General features: G+C 43.7%; 1 protein-coding gene across 1 annotated transcript in view; it reads right to left on the bottom strand.

Annotated features, from left to right (window-relative positions):
• Positions 1–1,206: 1,206 nt before the first annotated feature.
• Positions 1,207–20,908, bottom strand: part of nsg2 (neuronal vesicle trafficking associated 2) — a 57,153-nt gene continuing 37,451 nt past the window's right edge. Inside the window, exons 3-4 of the mRNA XM_067376670.1 lie at positions 14,299–14,409; positions 1,207–2,328 (exon numbers count right to left, since the gene is read on the bottom strand). Of these exons, the coding sequence (XP_067232771.1) occupies positions 2,137–2,328; positions 14,299–14,409 (303 nt within the window). The 3' untranslated portion in view covers positions 1,207–2,136. The remainder of the gene's footprint in view (positions 2,329–14,298; positions 14,410–20,908) is intronic.

The raw sequence follows: 20,908 nt of genomic DNA, 5'->3' as shown, positions 1-20,908 counted from the left end.
CAGAGGGAAATTGTATTGCCCTTTTAAAGCTCAGAAGATTGGATAGGCCACCCAACTTTCTGCAATCTCATTTGAATCCTTAATGATTTTTCTATCTGTGGAACACAAAAGGGGATGTTTAGCTAAATATCCATGTTATTTCTTTCCATATGATGAAAGTGAAAAGAAACGTGACTATCTGGCTTCAATATGGCCTAAAAGTACCATAAAACTAACATAATTGTGTAAGCAAGTATTTTCCAAGATTTCTGAAGTCAGATTATGTGTAAGACCGAACAGACCAAACTTAAGTCAGTGATGATGAAATAGAACATAATACTGTATCATCCTTTTATGTATTTATATTTCGCAACATTTTAGTTTAGAGTCCAGTTCTCACTATTATTAGCATGCATATTACTAGGGTATTGGCTGTTTATTAGTACTTATGAAGCATATATTAATGCCTTATTTGGCATGACCATATAAATCCTACCCAATACATAAACTTAACAGTTAAGCACACTTATTTTTCACAAGGGTGGGTCTTTTTCAAAGAAAACTGAGAATTTAAAATGTAAATTTGCCTTCTATATTTAATCTCATTGGTGTCAAAGAGAAACAATTGAGATATTGAAGAGGTCTTAAGATTTCCTCAGCCGCACTATTGTGTGAAAACCATGCTGGGTTTTCATGTTTTCTGGATACTTTCCATAGACATTATGATTTTATACTGTACAAACTGTATATTCTATCCCCTACCCATCATGGAAAACTTTCTGCAGTTTTACATTTAAAAAACCCCAACAACACTTAGTAGGATTTACAAGCTGTTTTTATATTCTGAATATTGCCATCTTTGTTGGGACATTTTGTCCCCATAGGGCAGGGGTTCCCAACCACATTCCTGGAGGTCCCCCAACACTGCAGGCTTTCCATGTCTCCTTAATCAAACACACCTGATTCAGATCATTAGCTTATTATTAGTAGAGACTCCAAAACCTTAAATGGTGTGTCAGACAAAGGAGAGATACAAAATATGCAGTGTTGGGGGGCCTCCAGGAACAGGGTTGGGAACCAATGACATACTGTAGGGTTTGCCTGAACCACACACACACATTGTGCCTATGCAAATTCATTACCCAACAAGAACCAAAAGACCCAAACAAGAGACAACAATTGAACACCTTGTATATCTTTATTATTTTCAACCTAAAGGATACACAATCAAAAATACTCAAGGCTTTGCTACATCTCAACTAACAACAGCACAAGATTTCAAAAATCCATTTTTTTTCTGACAACGAATATAAAAATGGATAAAAAGCAGACCTGTGACCAAACAGCAGAAAATCAAGCTTTGGCAGGAATTCAGATGAGACATTTCACCAAATCATCTCAGAGTCCAAGGTTTGGCCCCAGGTTAAATGCAAGCATAGACACCAGCTAAAGCAAGTCGCAAAGCTCTGAACACCTCCATCCATTGATAAACGGTGAGAATATTACAATGTGTCTGATGGAGATACACACCATGGGTAATTGCTCTCATGAGTTATTTACACTGAGGTTCAAAGTAGGAACCATAACATTCTGTACATTTACAATGGTTTTTTTTTTTTTGTTTTGTTTTTTTGCCATATTATTTTTGGCCTATCAATGTTTCATTAATGGGTCGTACATAAAAATGAGTCTAACAAGTAGGGTTTCTGTTTACATATTCTAATGTGAGAGCATGTATGTATATTTTCTGCCGTTTCAGAAATAAAAGCACAAAACTCCCCATTTTATCATGCCTTTCAAGATTGTTGTTATCTAACTACATAAGGGGCTTATGGGTATTCTGCTTCCATAATGGGTCATTGACACTCACAGACATTGTGGGGAAACCGCTTGACAAGATTGCAGAGTCATGCCTTTGTACAAACAATAGTTGAATATTAAATACAAAAAAATAATAATAAAAAAATACATCAAAAATAAATATTAATAAATAATAATAATAATAATAATAAAAAAGCATATGATTAAACCTACGCAGCTACAAAAATAAATAATGGACATAAGAAACAATGGGCCTGTAGAAATATTAGGGAATTAGGGAATTGCGTGATGTAGGTGGACGTGATGAAAACCCTTTAAAAAGCAGTGTGGGAAATCTCATTGGCTGTCTGTGTTGGGAGGCTTGACATCATGTTGGGCACTTCCAGCAGGGAGCCATGGAGAAACGGAGCGGGAGGTGGTCTGCTTGGCCATGCTGTAGTGGCTGATGACGGTGTAGAAGCGGCCGCGGCTGTTGGCGTCCTGGGCGGTGTAGTAAGCCTCCAGTGAGGCAGGGATGCAGCGTTTGTGCTGTTGACAAAGGTGTGAATGTGTAACGTTAGAACTGTGAATTTTGACTCCAAATTGTTTGTGTCAGCAAATGAACAAGCAGTATTATCATTTTCAATGCCTTAACGTGACAAATGTGCAACACAGTCATATATTGTCATAGATTAATGTACTCATTATTAAAGCGAACCTACTATGCCCTTTTTCAAAGTCTTAAAGGGTTAGTTCACCCAAAAGTGAAAATTCTGTCATTTATTACTCATGTCATTCCACACCCATAAGACCTTCGTTCATCTTCGGAACACAAATTAAGAATACATTTTTGATAAAATCCGATGGCTCAGTAAGGCCTGCATCTTCAGCAAGACAATTAACACTTTCAGATGCCCAGAAAGCTACTAAAGACATATTTAAAACAGTTCATGTGATTAGTTCTACCTTAATGTTATGAAGCGATGAAAATACTTTTTGTGCGCCAAAAAATTATGAAGCGTCGAAGCTTTACAAATATTTTGTTTCAAATCAGTGGTTCAGAGCGTGTATCAAACTGCCAAAGTCACGCCCCCCCCAGTGGTGAACCACTGAAATTTCGAAACACCTATGACATAACAAAGCCTCTTTTACTGAAATCATGTGACTTTTGCAGTTTGATACGCGCTCCGAACCACTGATTTGAAACAAAAGATTCATAAAGCTTCGAAGATTCATGAAGCAGTGTTTTGAAATCGTCCATCACTAGATATTGTTGAATAAAGTCGTTATTTTGTTTTTTTGGTGCACACAAAGTATTCTCGTCACTTCATAACATTAAGGTTGAACCACTGTAGTCACATGAACTGTTTTAAATATGTCTTTAGTAGCTTTCTGGGCATCTGAAAGTGTTAATTATCTTGCTGGCAATGCAGGCCTCACTGAGCCATTGGATTTCATCAAAAATATCTTAATTTGTGTTTTGAAGATGAACAAAGGTCTTACAGGTGTAGAACGACATAAGGGTGAGTAATTAATGACAGAATCTTCACTTTTGGGTGAACTAACCCTTTAATTTTGTTTTTGGGGTCTACTTGTGCGCTTGGAATGTTCAAAAACACCCTTTCCCCCTTATTTTACATTGTTGCAGCAACTCTCTTACAGGTCTGTCTGTAACTTTCTGTTTAGTTGCAGTCTCTATGAAGCCCCCCTCATTCTGACAAGCACAATGTGATCTGATTGGTCAGCTGGACCAGCGTGTTATGATTGGTCATCCGATTCGAGTGGGTTTGGGAAATGTCACGCCCCTTACCATAATTGCGAGTTTTAACACCCTACTAATGCAAGTCAACCAGGCCCCATCCCTATATTTTGCGTATGCCTTGGGCTGGAATTATTTAAATGAGTAATAGAGTGCAGTGCAACAGTGAGGGTTCTAGAAGTAAAAACGGCATTCATTTTCTTCATAGGGAAATTGATTTTTAACAATAACTTATAAACCTTTAAAGCTTTATGTGAGCTACAATATGCTTAACAAATTTATTAGACCACCTGTCATAAAGAGAAACACAAATATTTTAGGAATCTGTCAAAAACTAGCTTAAAACTAACAAATTTATTGTCATTTATAAGGCAAATAACAAAATAACAAGGAAATAGTCTTTGTTCACACATAATAACCAAACAAATTATATATTTTGTTTTTATTTTGTATGGCCTCTTTTGGCCTTGATAACAGCTTGCATTATTGCTGTCATTGTGTTTATGTACTTTTCCACAGTCTCTGTTGTTATTGACTTCCAAATAGTTTCTAGTTCCCAAAGACTTGCTTTTGATGAAGCTTTTGTGCAATTTGTCTTTGAATCTATTAAATCACAACAATAATTATATTTTAGCATTAGAAACGTCTCGGTTACGTATGTAACCCTCGTTCCCTGAAGGAGGGAACGGAGACGTACGTCAGTAGTGACCGACGAATTGGGATATCGCTTAGAGAGCCCTATCATCTTCGTGTAAACTAAAACAAGCCAATGGAATTGGCGTGTAATATTTGCATAATGCGCACCGCCCCCGACAGGTGTATATAAATAGGAAGCAGATGCAATCGCACTCTGTTTTTCGCTGAGGAGACAACTGGTGTCCGCGCTACAGCGAGGGTACAGAAACTGTGGCGACGGGACGTACGTCTCCGTTCCCTCCTTCAGGGAACGAGGGTTACATACGTAACCGAGACGTTCCCTTTCAGTCGGTCACGTTCGACGTACGTCAGTAGTGACCGACGAATTGGGATCCCAACTAAAGCGCCACAGTTACGAAACCCCTTCCAGTGCCCAGCACAAGCTCAGCCGCCCATAGCACCGGCTGGCGGTGAAGGGGGCGAGCCCATGCCGAGGGAGTTTACTGCTGTCTAACCCATACCCACTAAGTAAACTAGACACACTAGGGAAGCGAACCCGTAAGGGACGCTGCGGAAACCACTACCTACCCAATGGGGGAGGAGTTTACGTGGGAATACACACATGGACTGGCCCGGGGGGGCAGTACGCATATGGAGTCCCTGGGATGGCTCCACCTGGTTAGGGGGAGACTCATCTGACAGGTGACAGCAGAGCTGGCTCTGCTGAGGGAAAGACACGGACTCGGCCCGTAGGGAGTTTTAAACCGTGGAGAATACACATATGGGACCGCTCACTTAGAGGGGTCACGACATATGGGCCCCAGCCAACAGACAGCGTCAGCGACGGATGTAGGCCTGGCATCAGACACTCCGCAATGTCCGAGCCGAAGGGGGAGGCGGAGGAACTCGACAGGGTTCGCCAAGCGGGGAACGCGACTGGAGTGAAGTATGCACGTATCCGGCCAGTGGCGGGAATGGCATTGCAAGCCGACACTTAGAGTGGGTACAACACGTCTACCGACTAGTGGATGCGAGTACACGCGAGGATACCGGCTCTACACGTAGGCTATAAAACCTAGCGAACGTGTTAGGTGTCGCCCAGCCCGCAGCTCTACAGATATCTGTCAGCGAGGCGCCATGAGCCAGCGCCCAGGAAGAGGCCACCCCTCTGGTGGAGTGGGCTCTCAACCCGAGCGGGCAAGGCACGCCCTGGGATTCGTACGCCAAGGCGATGGCATCCACTATCCAGTGGGCCATCCTCTGCTTGGAGACAGCCTTTCCCTTCTGCTGGCCTCCGTAACAGATGAAGAGCTGATCTGAGGTCCTGAAGCTTCGCGTTCTGTCCACGTAAACGCGCAGAGCGCGGACGGGACAGAGCAACGCTAGGGCTGGGTCTGCCTCCTCCGAGGGCAGCGCTTGCAGGTTCACTACCTGATCTCTGAAGGGAGTGGTAGGAACCTTGGGCACGTATCCAGGCCGGGGTCTCAGGATGACGTGAGAAGCACCGGGCCCGAATTCTAGGCACGTTTCGTCGACCGAAAATGCATGCAGATCCCCTACCCTCTTCAGGGAAGCCAATGCAACCAGAAGAACCGTCTTAAGAGACATTAGTTTCAGGTCGACTGATTGCAAAGGTTCGAAGGGATGACCCCGGAGAGCTGTGAGAACCAGGGTCAAATCCCAAGAGGGTACGGAGGAAGGGCGAGGAGTCTCCTGGCCCCCCTCAGGAATCTGACGATCAGATCGTGTTTCCCCAGGGACTTACCCTCAACTGCATGGTGATGTGCGGCAATGGCGGCAACATACACCTTGAGGGTGGAGGGAGACAGCCTTCGCTCCAACCCATCTTGCAGAAAGGAAAGCACGGATCCGACCGAACATGATCGGGGGTCCTCTCGGCGAGAGGCGCACCATTTGACGAACAGGTTCCACTTCAGCGCGTAGAGATTCCTAGTGGAAGGAGCTCTAGCGGAAGTGATGGTGTCTACGACCGCTTGCGGGAGATCACTCAGAACCTCCGCATCCCGTCCAGGGACCACACGTGTGTTCCACAGATCGGGACGCGGGTGCCACAGGGTGCCCCGTCTCTGAGTCAGGGGGTCCTTCCTCAGAGGAATCGGCCAGGGAGGTGCTGTCACGAGGAGAATGAGGTCTGAGAATCAGGTCCGAGTGGGCCAGTACGGAGCCACTAACAGAACCTGCTCCCCGTCCTCCCTGACCTTACACACGAGTTGTGCGAGAAGGCTCACTGGGGGAAACGCATGTTTGCGCAGACCCGGGGGCCAGCTGTGTGCCAGGGCATCCGTGCCGAGCGTGCCGCCGGTCAGGGAATAAAACCACTGGCGGAGGGCAGTTTCCGGGGAGGCAAGCAGGACTACCTGGGCCTCGCCGAAACGCTGCCAAATCAGCTGGACCGCCTGGGGGTGGAGCCGCCACTCGCCCGCAAGTAGATGCTGCCGTGACAGCTCGTCGGCTGCACGGTTGAGCACACCTGAGACACGAGTGGCCCGAAGGGACCTCAGATCCTTCTGACTCCACAGCAAGAGATGGCGGGCGAGTTGCAACATGCGACGGAAGCGTAGACCACCTTGACGGTAGGTGTACGCAACGGCCGCAGTGCTTAGTGAGCGGACTAGAACGTGCTTGCCTGACAACAGCTCCTTGAAGCGGGCCAGCGCAAGACGAACCGCTAGCAACTCGAGGCAATTGGTATGCCAATGCAGCTGAGGCCCCGTCCAAAGACCTGTCACTGCATGCCCGTTGTACGTGGCCCCCCATCCCGTGGCAGAGACATCTGTGGAGACCACAGCGTGCCTGGACACTCGTTCGAGGGGTACTCCGGCCCACAGGAACGAAGGGTCCAACCACCGGACAAGGGTGCGACGGCAGCTCGGTGTCACGGGGACACGGAGCGTGCCGCACTGCCACGCCCATCTCGGGACCCGGCCGCGGAGCCAGTGTTGAAGCGGTCTCATATGAAGCAATCCGAGCGGCGTTACCGCGGCTGCAGATGCCATATTTACATTTACATTTACGCATTTGGCAGACGCTTTTATCCAAAGCGACTTACATTGCATTATACTATACATTTGTATCTGAGTATGTGCAATCCCTGGGATCGAACCCATGACCTTGACATTGCTAGTGCCATGCTCTAACCACTGAGCTACAGGAAAGCTATATGCCATATGCCCCAGGAGCCTCTGAAAATCTTTCAGTGGAGCCGCTGTCCTGCACTTGAGCGAGCTCAGGCAGTTCAACACCGACTGGACGCGCACCTCGGTGAGACGCGCAGTCCGTGCGACCGAGTCTAGCTCGAGACCGAAACAAGAGATCCTCTACCCGGGGGCGAGTTTGCTCTTGTCCCAGTTGACCTGAAGACCCAACCGGTTGGGAGCTACAACCATGTCGGGTAGGACTTTGTGCTGACATACCCGACCCTCGAACGCAGACCGACCTAGGAAGGGTCTGTGTCGAGGCAGAATCGAGACATGAAAGTATGCGTCCTTCAGGTCTATTGCTGCAAACCAATCCTGGGGACGGTCCAGGATTGGCCGTAGCCCACCGCCCTTTTACGGTACAATGAAGTAGGGGCTGTAAAACCCCGACTTCATATCGGCTGGAGGGACCGGCTTGATTGTACCCTTCGCCAGGAGGACAGCAATCTCCACCCGGAGAACAGGAGCACTGTCCAACGACACCTGAGTGAAGTGGACAGCCCTGAAGACCGGGGGACGCCGGGCGAACTGAATCGCATAGCCGAGTCTGATAGTACGAATGAGCCAACTGGACAGGCTGGGGAGCGCTATCCACGCTTCCAGACACTGAGCCAGCGGGACCAAAGGCACCACAGACGCACCGGGGGTGGGGCAGCAAGGCAGAGAGGGACCCGACTCGGACGGCTTGAGGGCGGCCCGGAGTGGGGTCGGACTCTGCGAGGCAGCAGTGTGCATGGGAGACGGCGCACGGGACGCGGTCTGCACCATCACACTGCCACCTGCTGGCGAATGGGGAGGGAGCTGACAGCAGCGAGGCGGAGCCTGGCACACTGGCAGACACCCCTTGTTGTGACCTGGAGTTTGAGGAAACTGCTCTTTTTGTGGCAAAGTGGGTACCGCTGGACTCCGGAGAGCCAGCGGCGGTAGATAGACAGCCGCCACAAAATCCCCCCCAGCCCTCCTCCGGGGGTGGGAGAGCAGATGGAATACTCTCCCAAAGGGCAGGAACCTTCCGCTCCAGGTCGCCCGTCTCAGGGCCGAGTTTTCCCCGACCGCTTGCCACCTGGCTGGCAGAGACGGGCTGGGCACCACGTCTGCGCCCGGCACCCTGCTGTTTGGCTGGTGTAGGCTGCTGCTTTGCCAACTTAGCAGGGGCGGAGGAAGACGCAGGCGGGCGCCCTCGGCGACGAGCGGGCTGAGGCTGAGCCACGGGCGGCTGGGTGGAGGCAGCAGCGGACCGCCTTGGCATGACATGTCTGATAGCCTCAGCCTGCTTCTGTGCAGCGGAGGACTGTTGGGCACAGCTCTCCACCACGTCGCCGAAAAGGCCGACCGGAGACACGGGGGAATCCAGGAACCGATGTTTGTCGGTCTCCCTCATGTCTGCCAAGGTCAGCCAGAGGTGGCGTTGCTGGGCTACCAGAGTAGACATCGCCTGGCCAACAGAACGCGCTGTCACCTTCGTTGCCCGGAGGGCAAGGTCAGTGGCAGCGCGCAGCTCCCCAAGCAGCTGTTGGTCAGGACCTTCCTGGGGCATCTGCGACAGCGCTTTTGCCTGATAGACCTGCAAAAGGGCCATCGCGTGCAGGGCAGAGGCAGCCTGCCCACAGGCACTGTAAGCTTTCTCAGTCAGACCGGCTGAGAATTCACAGGCCTGGGACGGGAGACGCGGCTCACCGCGCCAGCCAGCGGCCGTTGGACACAACTGCGTCGCAACAGACCGCTCGACTGGCGGGATCTTCGCGTACCCCCTGGCTAGCCCGCCGTCCAGGGAGGTGAAGGCGGACGAGGGACCAGGCCCTGTACGAGCCCCATGCGGAGCTTGCCAAGACCTGGTCACCTCATCGTGTACTTCCGGGAAGAAAGGCATTGGGGCGGGACGCTGGATTTGACCAGCGCGACCCCCGCCAAGTACCAATCGTCCAACCGAGATGGGCCGGGACAGGGTGGAGGGTTCCACTCAAGCCCGACGCACAAGGCGGCCCGGGAGAGCACAGCCGTGAGCTCGGGATCCGACTCGGGCAACGCTACCGTCCCGGGCGGCAGCGCGTCCGAATCCTCCCCCGAGGACTCAGGCTCACCTTCCGAAGCAGCGATCGACATCCGATCCGCCGCCAGCACACCAAAGGTAACGGCTGGACAGTCCGTAGAGGGCCCAGCGGAAACCAACGGTGGCACGATGGGTTGCGGTGCTGATGAGGCGGCAGGGGCCCGAGGAGCGTTTCCGCTCGGCGGGGAAGCCCTGACCGTAATCCTCCGGTCACCCTTCCTATACAGCGCCGTACCGTCATTCCGGTTCCCGGGGCCGGAAAAACGGTCGTACGCGGCATAGGAGAGGGGACCCCCGCTTCCTGAGACTTCAGGAAGGAGAGTCTCGACCTCAGCATCGCGATAGTCATGTTCCCGCAATGGGAACATGAACCATCCACAAAAGCTGCTTCAGCGTGCAGAATGCCCAAACACGAGATGCAACGATTGTGCCCATCAGCAGGGACCAGGGAACGACCGCACCCATTAACGCACAGACGAAAAGACGCAGGAGTCTTCTAAAACAGGACACCAGTGAATGGCTCCGATGCGAAAGACAGAGTGCGATTGCATCTGCTTCCTATTTATATACACCTGTCGGGGGCGGTGCGCATTATGCAAATATCGCACGCCAATTCCATTGGCTTGTTTTAGTTTACACGAAGATGATAGGGCTCTCTAAGCGATATCCCAATTCGTCGGTCACTACTGACGTACGTCGAACGTGACCGACTGAAAGGGAACACTACTTACACAGCATGATTTACTCACCCTCAAGCCATCCTAGGTTTATATGACAATCTTCTTTCAGACGAACACAATCCGAGATATATTTAAAAATATCATTTGTCCTCCAAGGTTTATAATGGTTGTGAATGGGAAGCCACATTCTGAAGACGAAAAAATGCAACCTTTGACCCGAACGCAATGACACAATGATGAATGTGGAGGCGAAGAAGAGAGAGCAAAACAAAACACTGGTCACAAATCAGCATTCTGCCTGCAGTCGTCTACCAGAAGCTCGTTATTCGAATTTATAAAGTTTTACATATGGATATTTTTCTTACAAAAACACATCCCTTCGCTTCAAAAGGCCTTTATTAACCCCCTGGATCCGTATGTATTACTTTTTTATGGATGGATGCATTTTTTTCCATCTTCAGAATGTGAGTTCCCATTCACAACCATTATAAACCTTGGAGGACTAAGGATATTTTTAAATATATTTCGGATTGTGTTTGTCTGAAAGAAGATTCTCATATAAACCTAGGATGGCTTGAGGGTGAGTAAATCAGGGGGTAATTTTCATTTTTGGGTGAACTATCCCTTTAAGCTAGTCCGAGACTAACTGAAAGCAACCTGTACTGACATATCTTAAAATATGTCAGTGCCATTGTTTTGTCTCAAGATACACAACAGTAATGTTTTTTTCTTGTGTACATTTATTAAAATTAAATATCCTAATTGAACTAAAGCTTAATCCTGGCTCAGGCTAAACCCTGTCTGTGAAACCGGGCCATTATGTTTTAATTAGCAAGCTTGTAACCATCACGATCATAGATGAAAAAAACATTTACAGCAAGGCAATTTACCATAGGAGAAATATAGTTTTCAAAACTTATTAACTGTTATCAAGGTTAAGCCAAAAACCTAGGACTAGTTCGCCAAAGTTGGTTTTTGAAAAAATCTCTGATATTTAACAAATGATTTGATGGACAGTGGTGGTCCTAGAGGCAAAATTGCTCAGAATGAGGAGTTCTACCACATGGTTCAAATTTTGGTGATGTGTGAGAAAAACTGCGCAATACATGATCTTTTACGCACGTGAAAAACGCAAAAGCGTCACTGGCCGATGGCAGATATGTTTTTCGAGATACAGCTATGCCCTCATATACAATCATGGCACCTCGAACAAAGACACTGCATGCTAATTTTCAAATCAGTTAGACTAATGGTGAAGTAATTATAGACATTTTCATGTTTTTTTACTGTTATAGCACCACCAAGTGGCCAGTTGCCACATCCTTTTTTCAAAGCTACCAAAGAATGAGCTCTTACATAGGTGTGCTGAATTTGGTGAAACTATCTCATTCTGGTCATGAGTTATAGCCATTTTAGTAAAAGTAGCTCCACCCACTTCGCATGGTTTGATGGCCTTTGGGAATCGTGAATCGAAATTCAAACTTTTAAATTTAAATTTTCAAATTTTAACAATATAATAGGGTTTCATCAATACGCGCTTGAACCCCTAATGATTTTTGGTAATCACCAATACTGTTAAGTTTATGGCAGCGGTGGCATAAACCTTACATTAGGGGGTGATCTAATACATTTGTTAAGCACTGTATATATATATATATATATATATATATATATATATATATATATATATATATATATATATATATATATATATATATATATATATACAATGGGTACAGAAAGTATTCAGACCCCCTTAAATTTTTCACTCTTTGTTATATTGCAGCCATTTGCTAAAATCATTTGTTTTTTTTTTTTTCATTAATGTACACAAAGCACCCCATATTGACAGAAAAACACAGAATTTTTGAGATTTTTGCAGATTTATTAAAAAAGAAAAACTGAAATATCACATGGTCCTAAGTATTCAGACCCTTTGCTCGGTGTTTAGTAGAAGCACCCTTTTGATCTGATACAGCCATGAGTCTTTTTGGGAAAGATGCAACAAGTTTTTCACACCTGGATTTGGGGATCTTCTGCCATTCCTCCTTGCAGATCCTCTCCAGTTCTGTCAGGTTGCATGGTAAACGTTGGTGGACAGCCATTTTTAGGTGTCCACCAATCATCTCCAGAGATGCTCAATTGGGTTTAGGTCAGGGCTCTGGCTGGGCCATTCAAGAACAGTCATGGAGTTGTTATGAAGCCACTCCTTCGTTATTTAGCTGTGTTCTTAGGGTCATTGTCTTGTTGGAAGGTAAACCTTCGGCCCAGTCTGAGGTCCTGAGCACTCTGGAGAAGGTTTTCGTCCAGGATATCCCTGAACTTGGCCTCATTCATCTTTCCCTCAATTGCAACCAGTCGTCCTGTCCCTGAAGCTGAAAAACACCCCCACAGCATGATGCTGCCACCACCATGCTTCACTGTTGGGACTGTATTGGACAGGTGATGAGCAGTGCCTGGTTTTCTCCACACATACCACTTAGAAATAAGGCCAAAAAGTTCTATCTTGGTCTCATCAGACCAGAGAATCTTATTTCTCACCATCTTGGAATCCTTCAGGTGTTTTTTAGCAAACTCCATGCGGGCTTTCATGTGTCTTGCACTGAGGAGAGGCTTCTGTCAGGTCACTCTGCCATAAAGCCCCGACTGGTGGAGGGCTGCAGTGATGGTTGACTTTCTACAACTTTCTCCCATCTCCCGACTGCATCTCTGGAGCTCAGTCACAGTGATCTTTGGGTTCTTCTTTACCTCTCTCACTAAGGCTCTTCTCCCCTGATAGCTCAGTTTGGCCGGACGGCCAGCTCCAGGAAGGGTTCTGGTCATCCCAAATGTCTTCCATTTAAGGATTATGGAGGCCACTGTGCTCTTAGGAACCTTAAGTGCAGCAGAATTTTTTTTGTAACCTTGGCCAAATCTGTGTCTTGCCACAATTATGTCTCTGAGCTCTTCAGGCAGTTCCTTTGACCTCATGATTCTCATTTGCTCTGACATGCACTGTGAGCTGTAAGGTCTTATATAGACCGGTGTGTGGCTTTCCTAATCAAGTCCAATCAGTATAATCAAACACAGCTGGACTCAAATGAAGGTGTAGAACCATCTCAAGGATGATCAGAAGAAATGGACAGCACCTGAGTTAAATATATGAGTGTCGCTGCAAAGGGTCTGAATACTTAGGACCATGTGATATTTCAGTTTTTCTTTTTTAATAAATCTGCAAAAATGTCAAAAATTCTGTGTTTTTCTGTCAATATGGGGTGCTGTGTGTACATTGAGGAAAAAAATGAACAAATGATTTTAGCAAATGGCTGCAATTTAACAAAGAGTGAAAAATTTAAGGGGGTCTGAATACTTTCCATACCCACTGTATTGCCTGTCTGCCATGACACTGATACAAACGGTAAAACGGAATATCGCATGGCTCTCAGCCAATCAGAATCGAGAACCAGATCGAACTGTTGTATATATATGCACAGTGCTTCATAGGATTGTAGTTCTTTCCCTCACTAAAGCTGTTAAATAAACAATATTGTACCTTTGTATTTCTGTATTTCAAATACTTTCTTGTTTCAAATCAATGTTTGCAATGTTATAGTTCACCTTGTAGCTGGTTGTCATGGTTCATAGCATAACACTTGGTATAACACTTTAACAAAGACTTTTTTTAAATCCCTATGGGAGAAACTAATGGAAAAAAATACTTCCGGAACTAACGCTGTTGAAAAAAGTGGGTGGGTGCTGTTGCAGTCTATATTGTGACATAATAGGATCCCTTAAAAGAAATATATATTGTGGAATTTTGTTTAAAAACAAAGTGGGCATGAGTATTATTTTGTAACTATATGAATTTTGCAGTGACATATGTGACATTTGAAATGAATGTTCATCACTAAGTAACTGGATTTATTCGTAACATTTGACAGTTATAAATTGATTAAACAGCCTTATTTTCAGACATTATTCAAATTAAATAACCATTACAGATGGTATTTAATGTAATTCATTATTGAAATAATGAGTGAAATAATGAGTGTAATTGACTAATGACTGTATAAAAACAAAAAAAAAAACATTTCCAAAGGTTTTGAGATATTTATTGCTCAGATGAAGTGTTGTATTTAGCTCTGTTGTGTTGTGTTTAATAAAAGAAGAACATGGATTGTGTGTTTATCCACTTACCTTATACACAAAGCCATCAGGGCAGGTGTGGTCATAGGTGAAGGCTTTATACACCACCAGGAACACTATGCAGGCCAGAAAAGCCAAGGCCAGTACGATAAGGATGGTCACCTGGTGAAAAAAAGGTCATAACCTTTATATACTGCAACAATAGGTGTTCGTGTTTAAAAGTGATGTGAAACATCTCTCTTTCTATTGTTTCAAGTTGCATGATAAATACTTCTGAAAGATATACATTTGTTGTTCTCACATAATTATAATAAATGGATTCAAATGTGCACCTTGCATGAATGGCAATAATCAAAAAAATGCAAAACAACCTCCAATTTCAAGCTCTGTGTTTTCTCTAAACCTCTGCAAAGACAGAACTGGGGCTACACGGTCCGATGGAGACAATAGTGCGATCACATCTATGTTGTCTTTTTCCCAGCAGCGCTAATTTTTTCACATCACTGTCATCTTCCAAGTACATTCACCTCACAAGATGCAGTTCAATCTGTCACACTACATTTGTCTCAACAAAGCAGCTCAAACAATAAATCTATGTGGTCCAAACTAAAAATCCGAGGCTTAAAGAAGGCAATTCTCAACCAGACCAGATTAATTTGTCAGGGACGATTAGTTCTGTAAAAAGGGAGGCTGCTTTCAGTGTTTTAGTCCCAGACACAGCAAATGGATGTTTTTGAGGACTGACTAATTAGAATTATGCAAATGAAAATGAAAGATAAATGAGAGAAAGACAGTTGACATCTGAATATTTCAGAGCTCTTCCAGATATTAGCTATGTTTCCATCCACTAATTTTTATGGGCAGTTTCGGACATCGCATAAAAAAAATGCTGGATGGAAACATCAAGATGTGCATAAATTCTAAAAATGCGCTTAAAAAAACGAATGCGCTCAAATGAGTAGGATAATTTTTTTGATGCAATACAAAAATATGCGCATAAACTATGATGCAAACACTTTTACTGAATAAATTCCTTGACGTGCATCAAAAAAGATGTGACTCTGCGATGAGACGACATAACTGAAACAACCAGCAGACTGATCTCGTTGCACAGCAACTGAAATGCTGTTTTGGTCATTCTGTAATGCCTGAGCAAAGTCTGTTGTCAAAGTGGTTCAGTTTAATTCCCTCACAGAAGCGTCTCACACGATTGCGTTCACAAACACCAGGCATCTGAATGCAAGATTACACGACAGCGTTTATTGGGGTTCATCTGCGCGCTCTGAGGCGCAAGTAATTTATTATATATGGGTCATTGACGAATAAGGTTTTTAAAAGTGTAAAAAAAATTATAATAAAGTTTTATTAAGTGTTAACAATGAAATTAGATATATTTTATAATCAATTAACACTGCTTTTGTCATTTTTTAAAAGACAAATTTTGTCACCAAAAAAAGTCCACCAAAAATGTTTTATGCGATATTCCAAATTTGCGCACAAGTTAAATTCACAACTTAGGATGAAAACATAGCTTTTGAGAAACGTCTGTGCTGTCAAAGTGCTGCAACTCTTCCACTAAGGGGAACTAAAAATGTTTTATGCGTTTTGGCTGCTCATTTACATGAAAATGGAATTTTGGGGGCCTGAAAATGCAAACTTTTGAAAACGGGTTTCAAAGTGCAAGTTTAAAAACAAACAAACAAACCAACAAACAAACAAAACAATACCGTTATCGTCTCTGTGTAAACTACGAATTTGTGAAAAAGGTTTGCTGTCATGTGCATGCATATTACGTAGTCTATAGACATGTAGTCATAGTGTTTCTTTACAAGTGACATTGCCAACTACTAGCCTGGCAGCAGAAAATAGTGTTTTTAATCATTTTCATGGATCCATGGAAAAATCTTTCTGTTTTTAGTACATCATTGTCATGTAAATGTACCTTAAATCAATCAAAAACTAATCTCACCTAATATCAAAATTACCACTAGAGTAACTGATTTTGAGAAAACAGAGGGTGTAATAGTGAAATACAAGTTTTAAAAATTGTTCTAGCTATTTTGGTTATGCTATAAAAACCAGTGAACTGCCTACCTAGACAGCATCATAAGTGTGCACCAGATAAAAAGATTGTTCCAAAATAGGCAGTATTATGCAGCCTCCTAAAAACCCTTGTTTTAGCCAAAATCTACGGCAGAAGTATATATACACATATATAAACTGATCACCTGAACAGTTAAACTGCTTGAAAAAAGCAAAACTACCAAGAGTATTTGTCTTCTGACACTGGCAAATTTGCTTTTCATACTTTTAAGCATAAATTAAATAAAAACAAAAATCTGTTGCCACAAGACAAAATACATATTAGAGAATTTGGGAACTGGGATACAAGTCAAAAATAATGTGATAGCCTTTAGATGGAGGGTGATGATTGCAGTGAAAATATCCATCTGAGATAAACATTGAGAGAAATTTATTTCGTTCAGTACAGAAAACCATAGATTTAAAAAAAGTTAGAATCTAATTAAAATTGACTATTTTAACCAATATAGTTCTGCAGGGCCGATGTATTTTTGCTAAAACCTGGAAAAGACTTGGCATTTTAGCACTTTCGGTTCCATTTTCTTTCCATTTATTTTTTATTTTATTTTTTTCATTTTGTTTTTATGTATTTTTAGTTAAATACCTGAAATAAGGTCTGTAATAAATAAAAGCTCAAGATATTTACACGTTATTGGTTTTGACATAAAATATATCAGTAATACCCCCTTGTGATAGTTTTAAAACTTTTACTTATCTTGGAAAATGTGACTAAATATGACTCATCACTGCAGCACTCTATATTTGTGTATTGACTTATTAGATTATCATGTTGTTAGCTTAGCAACATGCAAATGTCAAACCCTGTGTGTGCACTTCATGTAAGCACTATTTGTCTGGCCTATTTAGAGCATATCAGATCTGTCACATAGGGTCCATTCTTTTTTTGGATATGTCAGCACATGGTAAGCAGATCACTGGAGTTTGGAACAGGGCCATTATGTTCTGGTCTTCCTTGAGGTTGGGTAGCTTTGTAGTTAAGAAAGACATGCCCAATGGAAACTACAATTGATGAGGCGGTAAAATGCAAAACACAGTATAAACTGGATTAATTGTAGAATCATACGACCATTATCTGTTTTTTTTTTTTTTTTTTTTCTCTCTTTGTTCTCTCAGCAGAGATTAAACATGTGTACAAGCCTGATGTCCTTGGCTAAAATTGGCCCCATTTGTACCATGTTGCTAAGCGGTGGGACTAGTGCCAAAATGGCTGGGTGCCTTTCACGCTCTGTGTAGCATCTAGATTTGAACCACTTTAGTGTTTAAAACCACCCCCTGATGGGACATTTTCAAAAAAGTTACATTTTTTTTGGGAACCCTGCATGAAATTTGGCTATGGTTTGCAGAAGAAAGTCTATTAATGCTTATTACATTAATAGACTTATTAATACTTAACTGTCTTCATAGACATTCAAATACATTTATTTTCATTACCATCCCCAACAAAACAAATGGAGTCACAAAAGCTGTATTCTAGCAAATCAAATCCAGACTGAGGACGGAATCGGCATAAAATGAGGTCATTCCGACTCAAATGTCAATGTGTTTGTGGCACACAAGACATGCCACCATCTGCTTTCCTGTCTGTTTTTTCATCACCCCCACAAAGTTTATTAATCGTTATTGTGCCCTACTGGCGAGCCTCAAGGTTGTAGAGTGTTTTGTTGTTGTTTTTGCTGGGGGGGGGTTAATTTATGTTCAGAAAACCATAATACCCAGGGTAGATTTATTCAATAGATCATCTGCATTTACTATAGAGTAGGCCTGCACGATAAATCGTTATAAAATCGCGATCTCGATTCACCCTGTTCACGATTTAATTTTTAAATGACTTCGATTTAAAAAAAAAAAAAAAATTTGAAAGGACCGCTCTCACAGGGCTTCACCCTCAGCCAACGCGCCTGTTCACACCAAACGCGAATAGAGTGTCTGGCGCGAATGATTTCAATGTTAAGTCAATGTAAAGACGCGTTTATGCACGTCTGGAGGTCTCGCGGCGCGAATGAGGCGTTTAGCGCGGCGCGGAAGACGCGAATTGAGTGTTTCGCGCGATACGCGCGAATGGTGCTTTTTGTGCATTTAGCGTATGACGCGAATTCGCGTCTGACGCCCGAGTTGAAAAATTTGAACTTTGCCGTAAATTCGTGCCGTGTTAACCAATCAGGAGCCTGCTTGCTGCTGTGGCGGCAGGCCCGCCCGAAGTCACTCATTCAAAATGGAGGAACGACTGATATTATCAGTGAGCAGTCACCCAGAGATTTATGACACAAGTTCATACTTCAGACAGGAATAAAAAGGACCTCGTCTATTTCGCTCTAGACGCGCGAATGCATTCAAAATGTTCAAGCGGCAAACTAGACGCGGTAGACGCGAATTTGATGCTCTATTCGCGTTTGGTGTGAACGCTAGTCTCGTGTTTCACTCGTCGAGCGAGCGCGGTAGTTCTATTCATTGAAGCCTCTATGTTCACAGGCTTGTGGTGATGTGCAATGTTCTATAGGTGTCAAAACAAATATTTTTGGTACTTCCAATTTTTTGTTTTGTCATGGTTCATGTGTGCAATAAACATTACATTTCATGAGAAAAAAAATCGTTGTAGAGAATCGTGATATCAATTCTAAGCTAAAAAATTGTGATTCATATTTTTCCCAGAATCGTGCAGGCCTACTATAGAGAATACAGACCTGTATAAGTAAACATCAAAGCACGCAAAGATGTACAAGACAAAAAGCTAATTATATATTTACATTTTTATATACTTTCCCATATTCCAATGAACATCCCATGCATACTGCATGCAAAACTTAAAAGTACTTTCTCTGTCTGGCAAGCCCTAATCTGAATATTTCATGGAATATTTCATGGAAATAGGTTTACAATAGGCTTTTAAATAAGTCTGCCTGAAAACAAGGTTGTTTTCAGGGTTGGGAGGGTTCCTAAAATTGTATTACACTACAGAATACATGCTGTAAATTGAAATCTGTAACATATTTCATTATATTACTCAAGGTGAGTAATGTAAGCTAAATATTTAGAAATAGTTCTGAAAAACTGGCAATTGTTTTTGTTTAACAAGTATAAAAAATAGGAGAAAAGGGGCTAGTGTTGCTCCTCAAGTAAGTTTACATGATAGCTAACAATTTACTGTACAAAACTGTCAAAGTCCTCTTAAGAACGGCTCACACTGAGATCATCACAAAACTGCTTATGCACATTTTGGCTAAGATTCATACGCTTCAATAATCTGAGTGCTCAGACTCATTTATCAGTTAGAATAGGAATGATGGCAACATTTGTATATATTTAACAACAGCTACTCTGATGCTAAACATTTTGCTAGGGACATTAATGCTAGTGACAGAAATTACACAATACAGCTTTAACAATACCATATTGATAACGTATAGCATACATTGTACTCCAATGAACTTCAGTGAATGATATGATCGCACAATATTACATACTCAAAAAACTTGATATCATTCATGTCCAAAAAACATCTTAGGTTACACTGTAACCATGGTTCCCTGAGAAGGGGAACGAGACACCGCATCTTGGATTAATGCTGTGGGAGCGCTATCAGTGTAACCAGTGTCTGAGGCACATGAACAAACACCTATTTTTCATTAACTGATGACAGTCCATGACATCATTAGCGAAGCATACGAGGGCGCCTTTGATACATGTCAACTTTGTCTGAAGGAGACGTGCGGGCAGGCCCAAGGCATGGCAACGAGGCACAGTGTCTCGTTCCCCTTCTCAGGGAACCATGGATACAGTCGTAACCTGAGACGTTCCCTTTCGAAGTGGAACTTAACATTGTTTGTATTGACGCTATGGGGAACAAATACTCCTGTACAGATTAAAGGAATTCCTGCCTCACTAGGTGAAAATATTCACAGTGGGATATACTTTTTTTGTGGGATTACTCAATGGATAACTTAACCAGAGTCAGAACATCAACCCAGGGTGCATCCATTCAAAGACTCACATAGACAGTCCTGTGCTAGCACTCACTAAGCCACCATCTCTGAATAATAGAAGATGTCCTTTCTCAAACTTCTAAAGGATAAATGGCTTAGCTATGACAGCCTTTTTTGCTTGACACAGCCCTCACCAAAGGGAGAATATTTTAAACTACAAGCTTGGATGATACCACTACTTCCAAGGTGGAGATATTGTTACTTCTCCTCAGCAATCCGGTCTTCCTTACCGATTTCGCTTTCTACTGATCACCTTCCTCAGGTCTTGTCTCTTTCTCCTAGCATCATGCCTCCACTGCCTTCTACTCCTCGAGGGAGGAGGAGCATGAGTGGCCACACTTTCCCTCTGGCCCTGCCTCCAGTCATCAGACTGTGACAGGCCAGGACCCCCAGAGGCTTTATATGGAGATCAGGGTCATAATGGGATGTACTTCTTAAATGCCACCCTTACCTGTCTAAACCTTCTAACTCACCCTGTGAGATAAACCTCTGAAGCGTCTCTTCAACAAGTGGCATCCTTACATATCTCTGCTCGCTCCATCCTTCCACATTTGCATAACCTGAATCATGAAAAGGAT

This window comes from Chanodichthys erythropterus, chromosome 22, assembly GCF_024489055.1.
Source record: "Chanodichthys erythropterus isolate Z2021 chromosome 22, ASM2448905v1, whole genome shotgun sequence".
Taxonomy (NCBI): domain Eukaryota; kingdom Metazoa; phylum Chordata; class Actinopteri; order Cypriniformes; family Xenocyprididae; genus Chanodichthys; species Chanodichthys erythropterus.
The sequence above is the reverse complement of the archived record's forward strand: the minus strand, read 5'-3'. Positions and strand labels throughout refer to the sequence as shown.